The sequence below is a fragment of the Neoarius graeffei genome, chromosome 2 (assembly GCF_027579695.1).
Source record: "Neoarius graeffei isolate fNeoGra1 chromosome 2, fNeoGra1.pri, whole genome shotgun sequence".
NCBI lineage: Eukaryota > Metazoa > Chordata > Actinopteri > Siluriformes > Ariidae > Neoarius > Neoarius graeffei.
Genome location: NC_083570.1, coordinates 42363352 through 42382695, shown reverse-complemented (window position 1 = coordinate 42382695; position 19344 = coordinate 42363352). Strand labels below are relative to the sequence as shown.

The 19344-nt window shown below is 40.2% G+C and overlaps 1 protein-coding gene across 1 annotated transcript in view; it reads right to left on the bottom strand.

The window, feature by feature from the left end:
- Positions 1 to 19344, bottom strand: part of LOC132881604 (plexin-C1-like) — a 99489-nt gene that overhangs the window by 62220 nt on the left and 17925 nt on the right. The window contains exons 9-17 of the mRNA XM_060914256.1: positions 18488 to 18526; positions 9168 to 9298; positions 8908 to 9084; positions 8214 to 8316; positions 5524 to 5703; positions 4145 to 4306; positions 3928 to 4036; positions 3705 to 3806; positions 1245 to 1348 (exon numbers count right to left, since the gene is read on the bottom strand). Coding sequence (XP_060770239.1) covers positions 1245 to 1348; positions 3705 to 3806; positions 3928 to 4036; positions 4145 to 4306; positions 5524 to 5703; positions 8214 to 8316; positions 8908 to 9084; positions 9168 to 9298; positions 18488 to 18526 — 1107 coding nt within the window. The remainder of the gene's footprint in view (positions 1 to 1244; positions 1349 to 3704; positions 3807 to 3927; positions 4037 to 4144; positions 4307 to 5523; positions 5704 to 8213; positions 8317 to 8907; positions 9085 to 9167; positions 9299 to 18487; positions 18527 to 19344) is intronic.

Genomic DNA, 19344 nt, shown 5'->3' with positions numbered 1-19344 from the left:
TTAAATGACCAAAGTAGGTATATAAATTAAATTGTATAGTGTCTGGGTAAGACATGAAAGTGTTTTTAGCCAAGGGTGTATATAGGTATATCCCATTTGGAAGGAATGCTAGAGGAAGGGGGGTGACAACTAGGGAAAAGGCATCAGCTGGGGGTCTCATGTCCATTGCCTTTGTCTTGCATTTGGGGGAGACGAGCCTGTGGCTGAAGGACTCCCTATTTGCCACAATTTATCAGAGGGGATGGATGGGGTTGCTTAGGATGGTTCTGATTTTATCCCTCATCCTCCTCTGCACTACTGCCTCCAGACTGTCCAGTTTTAGTCTAACAATGGAGCTGGCCTTCCTCACCAGCTTGTTAAGTTTGTTGGTCTCCCCAGTCTTGATACCACAGACCAGTAGAACATCTGCAGTCTACTGCACATGTCGAAGGACCTGAACCTCTAAAGAAAGAAAAGTCTGCACAGTCCTTTCTGAATCTCGGTATTGTCCATATAGTCAATTTTATTCTTTATGTGCATTCCCAGAAACTTGTATCTTTTTCCTCTCCCTGTATGTTAATAGTGGTGGGGGCTTCTTGCTCTTCAGAAGTCCAACACTAGCTCCATGGTCTTGCAGATGTTGGAGGTGGTGCTCTCTGCATCACAACCCCTCTGTACTCCTCCTCCTCACTGATGCAACCCACGATGGTGGAATCACCGTGGGTTATATAGAGTAAAATATACCCCAATACCCCCATGGTGGTGTAGTCGTGAGCACTGTCACCTCATAGCAAGAAGGTTCTGGGTTTGAACCCAGTGGCCGACGGGGGCCTTTCTGTGTGTAGTTTGCATGTTCTCCCCGTGTCTGTGTGGGTTTCTTCCAGGTGCTCCGGTTTCCCCCACAGTTCAAAGACATGTGGTTAGGTTAACACGGGGCAGCCATGGACTGAGGTTGGGCTGAAGTGTCCTTGAGCAAGGGCACCTAACCCCCACCTGCTCCCTGGGTGCTGTAGCATAGCTGCCCACTGCTCTGGGTATGTGTGTGTGCTCATTGCTCACTTGTGTGTGCATGTATATGTTCACTGCTTCAGATAGGTTAAATGCAGAGGAGGAATTTTACTGTGTGCTTAAGTCTGTGCTCGAGTGAACGTGTGATAAATAAAGGCTTCTTCTTCAAGTTCCACACCCACAAAACACACACTAGCTGTCAAGCTCGAAGACTTCAAGTAACACATTAGATTATCAGACAATTAGAATGCACAAACCTCAGGAAAGAATATTTTCAATGCAAAATGTTTATAATCAAGGTAAGGGATGGCGCCAACACTTTCAACCAGATCTGAACTCTCTGTCTGCAAATCCACAAATCCTGTATAAAACAGAAAACAATCACTTTAAATTCAGAAATTCGCTTTAAAGAATTTTAAGGAACTCTCTTCAACTAAAAGTGAAAAGCTTACTGGTTAACTAGTGCCTTAAAAATATTCCATTATTTTCCTCTATAGTGCTATTAAGCTGTTAGGAAAAAATAAATCTGCAACCCTTCAAAGTCCTTCTGAAGAAGACTTTAACGGTTCCTTCTGGAACCATATTAAAAATATTTCCAAAATTTTCAATTTTCTTACTAATAACCTTTTAAAGAACGCTTTTGCGATCAGCAAGTATACACACACACACACACCACAACAATCAGCCATAACATTATGACCACTGACAGATGAAGTGAATAAGATTATAGTGGCACCTGCCAAGGAGTGGGATATATTAGGCAGCAAGAGAACAGACAGTTCTTGAAGTTGCTGTGTTGGAAGCAGTGGCGGCTGCTGGTTTTTAAAACAGGGGAAGCCCATTTTACGCATTCATCGTAAAACCTGTAGGCCGGATATCAAAGTATAGAAAGGTGTGCCCCATTAGCATAGTGAACTAGACAACCCTACCTAGTGGCAGAAAGTATTTTTGCATGTACATTTCATGTTATAGTCTGGCTTGCCAGGCTAGTGCCTGATATCCTTAATCAAAAATATCAAACATCCAAAAATCACTGGCTATTCAACGAAGAGCCTTGAACATCATACCCTGATATGCAACACAGAGTCTTTAACACAACACCCAGCTGTGCAACACATCCTTGAACATCTTCTGCAACACAGTCTGGAAATTCATAACCTATGAACACACTATGTTCATAGGCTATGCAACACACAGAACCTTGAATATTATACCCAGGTATAACCTATAACACAGAGCCCACCATTCTCTTAACATTACTGAACAATATACACACTTCAGATTCATGAACATGAACACTATTTATACACAAATTCTGCCCTCCGCTCCTTTTCCAGAAAATGGTCTGTGACCCTGTCATACCAGCTGGTTGTGCTTTCCAGAGACTTTACCAATTTCTGTTAGCAGCTAGCACTGCAGATCCCAATAAGGCTCAAGCTAGCCTACAACCAGATTGAACTACAAATGAAATAAACGAGTGAATTCACGAATGATCAAACTGATAGAATGGATGAAAGTTAACGGAGCACAACGAGTAATATTTACATTTATTTACAGAGTAATGTACAGAGACATCAATGAGAAGAACCGTTTATATGAAAAGAAATTCGGACAGCACTTTGGCACACGACTACACTTTCTCGACATCCGCTAGGGACTGACTGATCATACTTCCGTGTTCCTCGCTGAAGTACCACCCTCCTCATGTCTTTCAAACACTACCTCCAATAATCCTTTATCAGCCCGGCTTCTTGTCCCTCCCACTGTCTCGTTTAGTCCCAGAGAAGCCCGGCTTCCCTGGAAGTGACGATTTTGTTGATTTTAACCAATAACAACTAGCCGAAATTGGCTGTTCAGAGCCGTCTTGTAGACTGCAACGGATACCCGGCTGCCAGTCAGTGTTGCCAGATACTGCTGACGTTTTCCATCCCAAAATATGTTCAAAACCCGCCAAAATGCACTTAAAACCGCCCAATCTGGCAACACTGCTGCCAGTCCATAGAGCCCATTGAAATAAGAAAGGTTACAGCCTGGCAGCAAAGGTGATTCTCGTAGCGAACTGCAAGTTTGTCAGACATCACTCAAATAAGTTACAGGATAGTTATGAACATAAATACAATCTTGGGCATATATTATGTTATGCAAGTTATTGTTTTAATGAGAATTCAACGTCGTAGACGCCGCAGTTTGGGGAGAGAATTTTAGGGGAAGCTCGGCTTCCCTTGTTGTCTCTGAGAAATCGCCCCTGGTTGGAAGCAGGAAAAACAGGCAAGTGTAAGGATTTGAGTGACTTTGACAAGGGCCAAATTGTGAGAGCTAGATGACTGGGTCTGAGCATTTCCAAAATGGTACATCTTGTGGGGTATTCCTGGATTCCTGTAATGCAGTGGTTAGTACTGACCAAAAGTGGTCCAAGGAAGGTGAACCGGCAACAGGGTCATGGGTGGCCAAAGTTTACTGACTCGCATGGGGCACGAAGGATAGCCCGTATGGTTCCATCCCACAGAAGAGCTACTGTAGCACAAACTGCTGAAAAAGTTAATGCCAACTAAAAAAGAAAAGTGTTGGCATTAATTTTTTTCAGCAGTTTGTATCCCACCCCTTGGCAGGTGCCATTGTAATGAGATAATCAATGTAATTCACTTCACCTGTCAGTGATCATAATGTTATGGTTGATCAGTGTATACAGTTAGTTGGTTGGTTAGTATGGGATTTACCTTGTCTGATCTCCATTCTGATTTCATTCTCCAGCGTTTCCAGATGTTTATTCATTTGTGTATTCATCCGCTGCTGGCTCTTACGGTGGATAAATACTCCAGCTAGACAAAAGGTACAGATATGCAGACAGATACAGAACTCCTCAACATTGAGTTGGCCCAGTAACCATGGACAAAGAATCCAAAAATCAAACATAGAAATCACAAGCTGGTCAATACTCACCAACAGCACCAAGAAGAATCAAAATGATTAATGTGGCAAGTGTGATATATAGATATAGCATACTACCCCCTGCTCTCAGTTCAATTCCAGGAGCCTTGCCAAACTCTATCTAAAACAAAACAAACAACAAAACATGCGCATCACTATTCAGCAGTGGTTTTTAGGTTTCACAGTAAAAAGCAGGATTGCGTAATAATAGTTGATAATAAAGTCATACCTTGAGTGAGTCCACGTTGATTTTATTATCCTGAGCTCCTGAAATCTTACAGATCACAACAGTGGGCTCAACTACCTCTATTATACACTCAAACCGTTTTTGGTCCTGTGAGACCCACACGTTTAGATCCGCTTTAGTCAAATTCAATAAGTCCTCCGTTTTCTAAAGATGGAAAGTTGACATAATAGAGAGAGGGAGGAATAGACTTGATTACACTGGACAAGACACTTGTAGTATTCTACTTTAAAGATTAAAACACAAAACAAATGCTTTAGTGCACGCCAAGTAGGTATGTGCCAATATTAACCTTTCATATCATAATATGAGTGAGACATATTTAGTGGGAGTCTAATGTGTTATACAGTATTATCACAACACCAGGTTACATTGTCTTTAGCTTCTCAACTGAAATAAATGAGTAATGGTCATTTAAAATGTCCACAAAACCAATATTGTGCTATCTAATCGATTTTTGGCACGTCTGTTCACAATAAAGTCTGTACTTTCTTCAGGATGTTCAGTTCATCTCTTTACCTATTTATCATGACCTTTGTAACTAAAATGAGTCATATTACAGCAGGGAAAGCCAAACTGTGCTTTCAATAAATGCGATTTAACACTCATGGTGCAGCAGTGAAAGCTAGAAGGATTCCTTTCCCCTGTTTTTACCTGCAGGTTTGTGAATTTAAATTATCCTGAACATCAGGCCTCATTTATCACTCTTTTAGCAAAGTCATGTGTAAATGTTTGCGTAAGCCAAAAAAAAAAGAAAATTTTCTGCTGTTTCTTTTGTCATAATCGAATGATTAATTTTATTTGTCTTCATCTATGAATTTGTGTCAGCTTGATCATTTTATTTTTCATATTGATTAATTAGGGCCAATAAAATAAAATGACTGGTTTTCACTAAATATTCAGGATGGTCCTCTGAATCCCTGACCTACTGAAGTAGCATGAGGATCTGTTTTTAATAGAGACTCTAAAGCTCTTCTATAAGTCGTTCTGGATAAGGACATCTACTAAACGCTGTAAACATTATACAAATAAGCAGTTTAAACTCTACAGTATATTCCAGATATAAAAGTGCAGTAATCCGGGCAGATTATATTTATATTGTATATGAAGTCGATCAAGTTGAGGTTTACATAAGTTACTCTTCTTGTGTGTAAATTTACACACTCAGGAGCACGAGTCAGATATGAATGTGTTTATGAATTTATGGCATTTTCATGAATGATAGATTTCTTGTGTAAATGCTCATATGAACAATTTACAAATAAATTCGTTTGCATCCAGCTTGATAAATGAGGCCCAATGTTTGCATTACAGTGAAAACAATATGTGTGTTCTTGAAATCACATTCCAAAATCCTGTCCTACCTGTATGGTGACCAGCACGTCATTGCCCACTTTAGAGGTAGTGAAGCTGGTGAATTCTGGGTCTGGTTGGTAAATGAGATTAACTGGACAGTCCACTGTTGAGTTCACCACCCTAAGTGAGACAGTGAATGGCCCAGCATCGCTGAATTTTCTTTGATTAGGAGTGCGAAACCAAAAGGTCTAGGAGAATGTAAAAGATAATAACATGAATAGGAACTGCTATGTAAGCTTGTATGTGCAGCTGGATTAAAAAAATGAAATTTTGCAGTTTCCTTTGGTTTGAATATTGGCCTGGTCTCATGTCGTAGAACAGAATGTGCATTGGTCTGAGGAAGTTCAACCACAGAGGTACACTCTCCAGGCACCATCCTCCTTAATTAATAATATTGTTGGCAAGAACCTTTTTCTCACTACAGTATCACCTACTAAATGTCAGTCCTGCGTGCTTTGGTGCGTGCACCTGAAGAACTCTCAGGCGCGCGCTGGGCTGCGCGTGCATCCAGCGGACTCTTGCATGCGCGCTGTTAACGACACACACCGCATATAATTAAGGAGCAGCATGTGCACCTATATAAAGACTGTTTAGATGCACGATCTGTGCAAAGTATTATGCTATGTCAGTAAGCATTACTGAGCCTTACTGCTCATATCTGATTTCCTGGTTTTCTGATTCCTGTGCCTGTTCCTCGTTCCTGTTTTCTCACTGCCTGTGATATCCTGTTTGTGCCTCGCCTGACCCTTTGCTTGTTTAACGTTTTGGATTTAGCCTGCCGATTTGGACTGTTTGCCTGTGTGTGTGTTTGCACTTTCTTAACAAATACAACTCTGCACTTACATCCGCCTCCTACCTCGCACCTGACACCAAGTCTCCTAGTTCACAGCACAAGCTATTGTCATAATGTTAAATTCCTTGACTTTTAAAAGCAAACTGATTTGAATTTTTAGTTAAATGATTGAGATTGCATGACAGTTATGTTGAAAAAAAACCTTTATAGTCAGATCCAATTCCAGGAAAGTCTCGCAGAGCTTTTATAGTAATTATAGCATTGTAATTATATAATAATTATAGTGCAATCATTATAAATTACAAACATTGCGGGCCCCTGTTTGCAATTTATTACTGTTACAAGGTCTTGCCATAACTCTCTTACTAAAGCTCAGGCATTTCAGCATTTGCAGGTTCCTAGTGTTTCTTGTCAAGTTGATGTTGTTTTCAATAGTTCATGCTTACTTTTATTTGGACTGTATACTCTGGATGTGTACAGGGACAAAGGAAGGTGTTTCACATGGGGGGTGGGGGTGCTGCTGCTGCTGCTGCTGTAATTTTATGTAGTGTATATGGGCATTTGCTATGACATTATACCTGAATAACAGTCTCATAGATTTAACAGAAATTGTGCGTTGATTTCAATGATTATACCACAATGCGGTTTAATTTTTACATCAGAATGTGTTGATTAATTTTCTATAGCAGCATGAATCTTGCATCTGTATCATAAATAATATACTTATACGAATGAACTCATAATACATTATTATTCCTATAACAGCTCATTCACATGGACACGGACATACCAAATAATCTGAGCCTAATAATAAACAGATTTAAAACATGCTGTTATTTACCATGGAAAAATTGTGCATTTCTATTATCGTTTATATCTTTTGTATAATCTTTTGTATAATTTGTATAAGCTTTGGGGCAGCACAGAAGTGTAGTGGTTAGCACTGTCGCCTCACAGCAAGAAGGTTCTGGGTTCGAGCCCGGCGGCTGGCAAGGGCCTTTCTGTGTGGAGTTTGCATGTTCTCCCCGTGTCTGCGTGGGTTTCCTCCGGGTGCTCCGGTTTCCCCCACAGTCCAAAGGCATGCAGGTTAGGCTAATTGGTGGCTCTAAATAGACCGTGAGTGTGAATGGTTGTCTGTCTCTGTGTCAGCCCTGCAATGACCTGGCGACTTGTCCAGGGTGTACCCCACCTCTCGCCCATAGTCAGCTGGGATAGGCTCCAGCTTGCCTGCAACCCTGTCGAACAGGATAAGTGGCTACAGATAATGGATGGATGTATAAGCTTTGATCTTTAATAATGAAGTTTTCTGTTGGAGATGTTTATTTTATATTTATGGAAGGACTGTTGATGTTAGTACTTTGGAGAGGTTTCTCAATAGGTGTTAGTTCCTGTTACACTTACATTGTAGCAGCTACGCACACTTCCTCACTCTGGTTTTTCTCTCTTTTGAATTTAAAGTGATGGAAATACAGCTTCACATGTTATTGAGAAACCAGACAGTACAAACTCCTCTGTCCTGAAGACACGAGTCTTGTAGACCTTCCATAACAATAACTATAAATAGTAATGCTTACAAAGCATGCCGTTCATTAATAAATTAAAATTTGTAATTGTAGCCAAATATCTGTGGTATTAGCCTCAAAAACTCTAAATACTCAATTTCACAGTTTTCTATGCCTGTTTATTTATTTATCCATATTCAGGCATAACTATTAATCTTAGCAGTTGCAGTTAAAGGAATCCTGAAAGTCAGGTCCTCCTCAGCACCCCTACTTCCCACCTCATTGTGCTTGTCTCAGGTTCTTCCTCAATTCAAAAAACTTGTGCATACTTCCATGTAGTGTGTCTTTTGGTGTTAAGTGTAAGTACATTGATTTCCATTGATACTTGCTGTGTATTTCCAACCTTGTTGTCTTGGCTGTGGAAGCTCTCACTGGAAGATGTATGAATTTCGACTGCATCCACAAACTTTAAATTGCTCCCCGACACGTGAATCTTCCTCTCACCACTGAATGACATATAAACAATTATTTATTCACAGCTGCAGAGTATCAGGCTAAATATCAGGCGACAGTAATAAGGAATACAATGAAGTCTAAAATTATTTAACTGTATGAAGTGAGAATAACGGATCAGTTTTGTCAGTTAACTTGTAAAGTGCATATATATATATTTTTTAATTTTAGCATAAGCTTCTGAAGTGAAAGGGAAGTGAAACCAGTCAGTACTAGCAGCATTGCCTTCAGGAAGTGACTAACGCTTTCTTCATCTTCAAGGAGACCACACAATCAGGGCACCAGAAGATTCTGCTCAGCTTTGTGACCTGTTTTTTGTTGCCCGTACAGTACAAATAAAGTTTGGCATCTCTATAGATCAGTTTCAGTGCACGACAACCAAGCAAAGCGAGCTGAATCAAGAATTCCACTTATCTTTAACTTTCTGCTTTACTGGTTTTCATATGTACACAAGACTGAATAGGGTATTTTATGTGTTTTATGAGAAGCCTGCCAAAAATACAATCTGATTTTTTTTAATGAATGGCACATTTGAATATTTTTTTTTTCTTAAGTGTTAATTATTGTCTTTATCTGTGTCCTACCTGGACCAGGTGACTCCAGGCTGCAGTTCAGTACAGGTGGGCGGGGAATAATATGTAACGATGGCACTACTATGACAGCGTCCATCTTCTGTCACCACACACACCTTCGCGGTTCCTTTGTTTCCATCAGGAATATGGAACTTCAGGGTGTCCGCAGAGCGCTCCAACACTGATTTCCTGGGAACAGTAGATACACAGAACAAATCAAATCTGTCTACAATTACATGAACACAAACCCACAGACATTCAGTAACACTCACTCCTTTGAAGCGCACTCCATATAACCTTGGAAGCGAATTCTTTTAACCAGTTCCAGATTCTTTCCCTTTATCTCGGCATTGTTTTTGCCATGAAAGGACACTTCATTTGGCTGCAGAGAAAGGATCTCTGGCTAATGGGGATAAAGACATAAACCATAATATAACACTGATACTGAAACTAAAATTAATGACTTACTTTGACAAAACATTTTGCATTTGATATACAGTTGATTGAGATTACCACATGTCATTACTGTGTAAATACAATTGAGGGAAAACATTCTACAAACTGAGGTTAAATATATTCAAACTCAATTTTCACATCTCCCTGCATTTCCTGTTACCATTTCCTGTTAACTCGGTCAGGGCATTTACTTTATTTCAATAAGAGGAAAGTTCAAAATAACAGATAAGATACAGATGCAGTTCAACTTTTATTTATATATCAGATTTTCAATGGTCAAAAGTTTACATACATTTTTTGTTAGTATTTGCTGTTGTTGCCTTTTAATCACTTGAACTTGAATAAAACTCTTCTTGTAGCCTTCTATAAACTTGTATGTGTGTGTGTGTGTGTGTGTGTGTGTGTGTGTGTGCCTCCTCACTCAAATACACTTTTTTAGTACAGTCCACAAATTTTCTATGGGACTCAGGTCAGGGCTTTGCGATGGCCACTCCAATACTTCCACTTTCTTGTTTTTAAACCATTTTGGGACATCTCTGCAGACCCAGCTGTGGCCAGGTTTTAACATTCTGACTGATGTTTTGAGGTGCTGCTTCGGTATTTCTTGATAATCGTTCTTCCACGTGATGTCATCTATTTTCTAAAGTCCATCAGTCCCTTTTCCAGTAAAATACCTGCACAGCATGATGCTGTCACCCCACTACCATCAAGTTGGGATGGTGTTCTTCAGATTAAAATTACGGTCTAACAGTTTAAGGTTTGTTTTCCTCTGACCAGAGGACAGTCCTCCAAAAGGCTGGTGATCTCCTGTAAACTTCAGTCTGGCTTTTTTATTTTTATTTTTAAATTTTTTTTTTAAAATACCTGTCTTTCTTTTTATACAGTGTCTTGCAAAAATATTCATCCCCCTTGGTGTTTGTCCTGTTTTGTCGCATTACAAGCTGGAATTAAAATTGATTTTGGGGGGGTTAGCACTAGAGGACTGCAACGGGACGGGACTCCCACGGGACCCGCGGGATGCGGCGCAAAAGCATGCGGCGCGGGTCATTATTTGACACCCTCCTGCGGGAGCGGGCGGGAATGGAGAGGTGTAGTCGCGGGAGCGGGCATAAGCATGTTCTCTGGAGTCCCGCAATGTAAATACATTTCACAAAATTATTCACTGTGTATTTGAAAAGTGTTTTTTTTTTAACTGGGGAAGATATGTAGTAATTAGGTGATGAGCTAACTTCGGGTGTTTGAGCTACAAGGGGTAGTTCACACCGCCTGCTCTGTGAACTCTCAAGGGATCTGCTCTCGCGGCACACAGCGACTGCGAGATATTTTCAATTTATGCCCTGAAAGGGAGATTGCGCGTGCGCCTTGTCGTAAAGGTCTGTCGTTCATTGACTGTCCTGCCGTTAAGTTAGTGAAGTTATTTGCTTCATTTATTTAGGCCCACACAGACTGGACTAAAATGCAATCAGGCACTACACGCCACTCGGAGATACCACTGGACACAGAGATACAGGACTATTTAAAAGTCAAGCTGGACGGCCAAGGATCACACGGCCCAAAAGATGTTCTACTCTGGTGGAAGAAGCATTGCCACGAATTTCCTACTCTAAGCAAATTGGCACGTCACGTGCTTTGCGTTCCAGCATCAAGCGCACCATCGGAACGCGCTTTCAGTATCTGTGGCCGCATTCTGGAGCAGCGACGCAGTCTACTGAAGCCCACATCGGTGAACAACATTTTTTTCCTCCATGGGCATGTGTAGAAGCACAAGACACCCTCGGGAATATCAGGTGCAATTATTTTCGTTTTATTAAAATGATAGGCAAGCTGTTAAAAGATGTAAACTTCTTTTGAAATTCCCTTTTCAATTCATCATGGGCATGTTTAGTAGCCAACACAGCCCCGCATAGTTTATACCTGCATTTTCGTTATTTTTCCATACTTATTTTTAATTTATTTAAGCACCTTCATTTATTAGGCTACTGATTTTTTTTTCAGTTTGTATTTTAAGGCTGTTGGCCAAGCTTTTCTAAATGACTCAAGCTGAGTCTACATCATGTAAACGCGTTTTGAGTGAGAATAAATGCACATTAAACAAATTGCAGTTGCTGTTTATTTTACTGGTTTTACTTTCTATAAATGCATTGTGCAATCAGTGCACATATTGTGAGGGAATCTCTGGCAGGCTAGAACGGAAGCACAACGAGCGTTTCGGGGAAATTACGGGATTTTAGCGGGGCGGGAGCGAGAGAAACCATAATATATGCGGGCGGGAGTGGGACGAAATATTAAATATTTCTGCGGGTGCGGGCGGGAGCGGGAAACAAACTAGCGGGAGTAAGCGGGAGCGGGAGGGAAAATCAGTCCCGCGCAGACCTCTAGTTAGCACCATTTGATTTATACACAACATGCCTACAGCTTTAAAGGTGCAAATTGTTTTTTTGTATTTTTATTGTGATACAAAAAATTATTAAAATGAAAAAATAGAAATCTGGAGTGTGCATAGGTATTCACCCCCTTTCGTATGAAACCCCTAAATAAGAGCTGGTCCAAACAATTCACTTCATAAGTCGCATAATTAGTTGATTAAGATCCACCTGTTTGCAATCAAAGTGTCACATGATCTGTCATATGATGTCTGAATAAATCAACCTGTTCTGGAAGGACCCTGACTCTGCAACACTAAACAACATGAGAACCAAGGAGCCTCCAAACAGGTCAGAGACAAAGTTGAGGAGAAGTATAGATCAGGGTTGGGTTATAAAAAAAAAAATCCCAAACTTTGAATATCCCACAGATCACCATTAAATCCACTATAGAAAAATAGAAAGCATATGGCACCACCACGAACATTCACGTTCCAGCAGGACAATGACCCTAAACATACTGCTAAAGCTACACTGGAGTGGTTTAAAGGGAAACAGTTAAATGTCTTGGAATGGCCTAGTCAAAGCCCAGACCTCAGTACAATTGAGAATCTGTGGCATCACTTGAAGATTGCTGTACACCAATGCAACCCATCTAACTTGAAGGAGTTGGAGCAGTTTTGCTTTGAGGAATGGGCAAAAATCCCAGTGGCTAGATGTGTTAAGCAAATAGAGACATACCCCAAGGGACTTGCAGCTGTAACTGCAGCAAAAGGTGGCTCTACAAAGTATTGACTTTGGGGGAGTGAATACCTATGCACCGGGGCTTTACATTAGCACCCGCCCACCCACCAAATGAGGGTAAATTTCGGCTTTGGTGGGTAATAACTTCAGTCTCACTAGCCACTTTGGCAGGTGGTTTATTCTGTGGTATGACAATATATTTTAATTGTAGTTTTCTCTGAAGGCATCTGATATAATAAATGCATTGCAATGTAATATTACGCGCCTACAACTCCCATGAGCACCTGCATAAACATTCTGACACAACATGTTACAATTGTTTAGAACGTTCATTAACATCTCAGATAAAATCAATGATACGGTAACTTGTGGTTAATGAACGAAGCAACAAAGTTGCTGATGACTGGCAAGTGCACTATGTGGCAACATATAGCTGGAGTTTCAAACCCTGCTGCTCAGGAAGAAAGGGGCAGAGATGAATAAGATGCTAATAGGAAGATAAGACAGTTCAATGACAAATGGAAGTTAGGACGAGATTGGCTAGTTCATAGCAAAACCGAAAATACCATGTACTGCGAAGACTTTAGAAAATATGGCAACAAGTGAGTGAAGGGTCTCTCTTTTGTGACAGGCACCAGTAATTTTAAACTCGAAACTATAAAAAGAAAGAAAAGAAAGAAAGCACAACTTTATTCATCACACACTTGTGAAATTTCCTCCCTGCATTTAACACATCTGAAGCAGTGAACACACACATGCAGACACACATGAGCAATGAGCACACACAGCCAGAGCAGTGGGCAGCCATGCTAACAGTGCCTGGGGAGCAGTTGGGAGTTAGGTGCCTCGCTCAAGGGCACCTCAGCCCAAGGCCATCCCATATTAACCTAACCACATGTCTTTAGACTGTGGGGGAAACCAGAGCACCCAGAGGAAACCCATGCAGACACAGGGAGAACATGCAAACTCCACACAGAAAGGCCCCCGCCAGCCGCTGGGTTCGAACCCTGAACCTTCTTGCTGTGAGGCAACCGTGCTAACCACTACACCACCGTGCCGCCCATATTTAGCTGGCATATTTAACTATGATGGGCGGCACGGTGGTGTAGTGGTTAGCGCCGTCGCCTCACAGCAAGAAGGTCCGGGTTCGAGCCCCGCGGCCGGCGAGGGCCTTTCTTTGTGGAGTTTGCATGTTCTCCCCATGTCTGCGTGGGTTTCCTCCGGGTGCTCCGGTTTCCCCCACAGTCCAAAGACATGCAGATTAGGTTAACTGGTGACTCTAAATTGACCGTAGGTGTGAATGTGAGTGTGAATGGTTGTCTGTGTCTATGTGTCAGCCCTGTGATGACCTGGCGACTTGTCCAGGGTGTACCCCGCCTTTCGCCCGTAGTCAGCTGGGATAGGCTCCAGCTTGCCTGCGACTCTGTAGAAGGATAAAGCGGCTAGAGATAATGAGATGAGATTTAACTATGACATTTGAATTCATATTTCATATCTACAAATGTACTGTAATAATCTGTCTAGGCTTGACAGGGCAATAAATAGATAGTTAAAGTATGCATTAAAATGTTTTAATAGTTGTATTATTCAAATGTATTAAAATGTCAAATCAGATTCAGTCACCTGAAGGAGGTGGGAGTGAAAAACAGCAAGCAAAGGCCAGAGGATTCCTTCATGTCATGAAGGATGGAACAGTCCTGAAATTCTCCTGCTTCCTCCATGACTTGCTAAGTCAGCTCAGAAGCCTGTCTTTAACCATGCAGCGTTCCTCAGTAACTGTGGCTGAAGTGCATGACTGCCTGTCCTCTACCCGCGCCATAATTCTCAAATACAAATCCAAGTAAAATCACCAAATACACTTTTTGACAAGCAGTTATGTTATGCCATGATATTAAGTAACTTGACGTAATTCAATTTGTCCTCTCCTCATCTTTCTCTTTCATAATGTAGACCTGGACCTAGGCTGAAAACAGTGCTGGGAACAAACGTGTATGAGGGCATCAGTCTGAGGCCATGTGATGATCACTCCCTTCACCAGACCAAAGACCGTCTCATAGATCTGCTGTCAGAAACATTGCTCAACAGATGTGAAGATATGAGCCATGGGATCCTGTGTGCCATGTGGATCACTAACTTCTGCTACTGGCCAGAGGTGGACAAATTACGGTGAGCTTGTTTGTTTTTTTTTAATGAAAAATGACCAGACTACACAAAACATGACTACAAAACTTACTGATGTCATATTTGCCTAGCACATCATCTACATCTTTTTTCTTGCATCTTGTAGATTTTGGTGATTCTGACATCCAGGAGCTTGTTACACACTTCAAACCTCTGCTTCAGAGATCTGGAGTGAAGGTGGATGAAATCCTTGACCAGTGGACTATTCTGAAGTCCAGGCTCTACCAGGACCCTGGTGTCATACAAAACATCACCTGGCCTGAAATCAATCGCCAGCTTAGCCAATACTGCCCAGACATACTGCATGTGATTGACCTCATCCTTTACATCCCTGCTTCAACAGCAGATTGTGAACGTGGATTCAGTGCCATGAAGCTGGTAAAAAGTGACTGGCATGCCAGTCTTAAGAGTCAGACATTGTCTGACCTGCTAACTGTACAGCTATCATCTGCCCCTATTGGAGACTTTAATCCCGCCCCAGCTATCAACTTATGGCATGCTGGAAGCCTCAGGTCACGAAAACCATTTTTCATGGACCATTCAGACTCATCTGATGATGAATGTAATGAGGACATTTAATGTCTCTCTCTACATGTTCACACATGCATTACACACACACACACACACACACACACACAACCACTATTAATAGATAATACATAATATACATAATAATACTTGATAATACACAATACTTGCATATCAAAACATCAAATGTTTTTTCAATGACAAATGTTTTGAGTTGGACTTTTAATATTAGAATCAGTTTAGTTGTACTGAATTATTTTTCATATTTCATATTATACGATATTTCGTATTGTAAGGGGCTTGAATTTGAGTTCAATAAACAGAATACTCTGTTTATAATTTTGTCTGAATTGGTTGCATGTTTTCATATAGGGAGCTACCTTATACTTGAGTGCTACTGTAGAGATACATTATACGCTGCCAGTCATAGTTAAATCTAGACCTTCTGAACTTTAACGTATCATGGTGAAGAAAAAACTGTGATTTCCTGGCAACAAAATTGTGGCTAGTGAAAAGGCTGAATGGCTAGTGACTCAGAAAAACCACTAGTCACAGTGGCTGGTTAGCAAAAAAGTTAATGTAAAGCCCTGCTATGCACACTCCAGATTTCTGTTTTCTTAATTATTGTTTGTGTCACAATAAAAAAATAAATTTTTTTTACACCTTTAAAGCGGTAGGCATGTTGTGTAAATCAAATGGTGCTAATCCCCCCAAAATCCATTTTAATTCCAGTTTGTAATGCAATAAAACAGGACAAACACCGAGGGGGATGAATACTTTTGCAAGACACTGTACTTTGTTTAAATGCTTCTTCCTTTCATGACAGCCTTTAAGGTCATGGTGATGTAGGAATCTCTTAATGGTGGATCTTAAATGTTCATACTTTGTTCCTGATGCCATCACATCCTTCACCAGTTCCTTTGTTGGGCCAAAGTTCATTCATTCCGGGTTAATTTGTGCCTCTTTCCTTAATGATACATTGGTGTGGTCTCAAGATTTCTATATTTGCATACAGCTATTTGTTCAGATGGTGATGGTATCAAGAACAAAAAGGCACCAATTTTAAACATAGGCCCATAGCCACATGTGCTCTACCAATGAACTCATTATTATGATAACTGGCTAATCAGAAGCTTCAAAAAGTCATTTATTTTCTGAATCAAACATGGAGTTTCAGTATTGGGGAAATGAAATTGAACATTTTTATCTGAGGTTTCTGTAAATGTTTGACCTCAATGTATGTAGATATATAATTATTATTATTAGCAGCCACCGCCACCGCCACATGGGCAGTATATGAATGGAAAATATTTTCACATGAAACTGCAAAAAGCCATGTTGGTCAATATCAAATTGCAATTTAAATGATCATCCATTATCTGTAGCCACTTATCCTGTTCTACAGGGTCGCAGGCAATCTGGAGCCTATCCCAGCTGACTATGGGCGAGAGGCGGGGTACACCCTGGACAAGTCACCAGGTTATCGCAGGGCTGACACAGAGACAAACAACCATTCACACCTACCATCAATTTAGAGCCACCAATTAACCTAAACTGCATGTCTTTGGGGGAAACCGGAGCACCCAGAGAAAACCCATGCAGACATGGGGAGAACATGCAAACTCCACACAGAAAGGCCCTCACCAGCCACTGGGCTCAAACCCAGGACCTTCTTGCTGTGAGGCGACAGTGCTAACCACTACACCACCGTGTTGCCCTTTAAATAATCATAACTTATCAAATACTAGAGGTAGAAATAAAGCTGTTAAGTTCCTTTGTAAAAACAAAAATGTTTTGTAAAAGTATACTGGCTATTCATTTTGAAATTACAACACCAAATCAGAAAAAGTAGAGACGGTAAGGAAAATGCAAATTAAAAAAAAGAAAGCAGCGATTCCTAAATTTACTTTGACTTGTATTTCATTGCAGACAGTATGAACCAGGCTTGTAGTACTCGAGTCCAGGACTCAGACTCAAGTCTGACTCGTGCCCTAATTTTAAGGACTCGTGATTTGACTTGGACTTGAGCACTGATGACTCAGACTTAGACACGGACTCGTGCATTAACTGCATTCGGACACATAAATTGGAGATGAGGACTTGGATTTTTTTCTGTATTTTTTGTAACATGCCATAATAATTTGGCATAAGATATTTATATCTACATTAATTTTTATACTAATTTCATGCAAGAGGATGCACATTCTACGTCATGTTCAGGAACAAACTAACGTTAATGGTGCTAAAATGCCTGGAGAGAAGCCCCTAGGATTGTCTGATTTGCTTATACAGACTTCTCGTGCAGTGGGAAAAAATGCACTGCTATGTGTTCCATATGCAGAAGAACTATTGAAGAGATGACAGGGACAACCTTGAACTTCAATCATGATTTGGCAAGACTCCACCCAGAGAAGGAAGTGACATGCTATGTTCATTGTTTTGTTGATAGTGGGGCTTGCTTGCTGACTGATGAACTAGCTAGTGTTAACCCTCTTTCATGTTATTTACCCTGTTGATAGTGGGTGGGGCTTGCTGAGTGATGAACAAGCTTTTCATCTGTAGCCTATTAACTAAAATGGGGCAGTCGAGCAGTAATGTTAGTGCAACACAGTAGCAGAGACGGTTTCACATAAAGGCAGCAACAGCCACCGTCAAATGGTGCAGTTGGAGTCTTGATCTCGACTCGGATCAACAGTGGATTTGACTTGGACCTGACTCGAAATTTTCTTGAATGACTTGGACTTGACTCGGACTTGAACAGTGGGGACTCGAGACTAGACTCAAACTCAAACTTTGTTTGGGCGGGGGATAATAAGTGTTTATTTTGAAAAAACAACAAATTTCATCAAGTTGTATCACTACAGTATCAGCAACTCCAATCTTTAGCAGAAATATACGTATGATTTGGAGAGGGAGTTATAAATGAAATCAGATAATTCATTGAATTTATTAAAAGAAATTAGAACACATCTGCAAGAGCACTAATACAACAAATCAGGTTGAGGTAATTGCAGTAAATATTGACACTAACGATTAACTTTCTTCACGACTTAATGAAATCATGAGGTAAAACATCAAATAATGGGCTGTTGTCTTGTTTTGAGTGCAATGCAGGTCAAAGATTATTTACAAATCATCCTTTTCAAGTTTAATTTCAGTTTCAACATACCATCTCAACTTTTTCTGATTTAAGGTTGTAACTTTTTTGTTTTTAAAGGCCTGATGAACACAAACCCAATTCCTCTTTCACACCTCTTAACTTCCCCCTTACCAATCTTACATCCGTAAATGCTGTGTGATCAGATCCATATGTCACTCACCGTGTAGTTTCCCTCAGAGGATGATTTGCTGCATATGTCCTGCATAGGGGATGGAGATGCATTTTAATGCTTTGAAGTATTATATATATTATCCTTATCAAAGTCAAACACTATGTGTCAAATTACTTCCTTAAAACAGAACATTGTGCTGAAATATTAGCCATGATTAATTTCAAGAAGAAGAAGACAACTCATTGCTTCATTTGGAAAAGACTCAAAGTCTTAGAATTCTTAAATAAAATCAAGTATTGATGTATTATTCTCAAATTAATTATTCAGACATATTCAAAGTTGCCAAATTAAGCCCAAAGGTTAAATCAATATATTAAACATAGGGGAAAAAAACCCTAATAGAATGATACTGTATACAAATGATAAAGTGAAATTTATACACAGCATTAAAATAAATATCTAAAAGGAGTCTAATGTTTTGGTAATATATTGCTGCATGAAGAGTCTTAGTTGTAACACATAGATCACCAAATCTGGTTTAATATAACAATATGGAGAGTTGGCCCCTCACACATCCAGGGTCCTTAGTTCGATTCTGAGCTTGTTATTAACTAAAATGTTAATAACTTGTGAGTTGTTGATTGGTTATGTATCACTACAGTATATCAGCTACTCCAATCTCCAGCAGAAATATATGTATGATTTGGAGAGGGAGACTGTGAATGAAATCAGATAATTCAGTGAATTTATTAAAAGAAAGTAGAACACACCTGCAACAGCACTAATACAACAAATCAGGTTGAGGTAATTACAGTAAATATTAACACTAACAGTTAACTTTCTGCATGACTTAATGGAATCAAGGACATGAAATCATAAAATGTGTGTGTGGGATGAAGGCAATT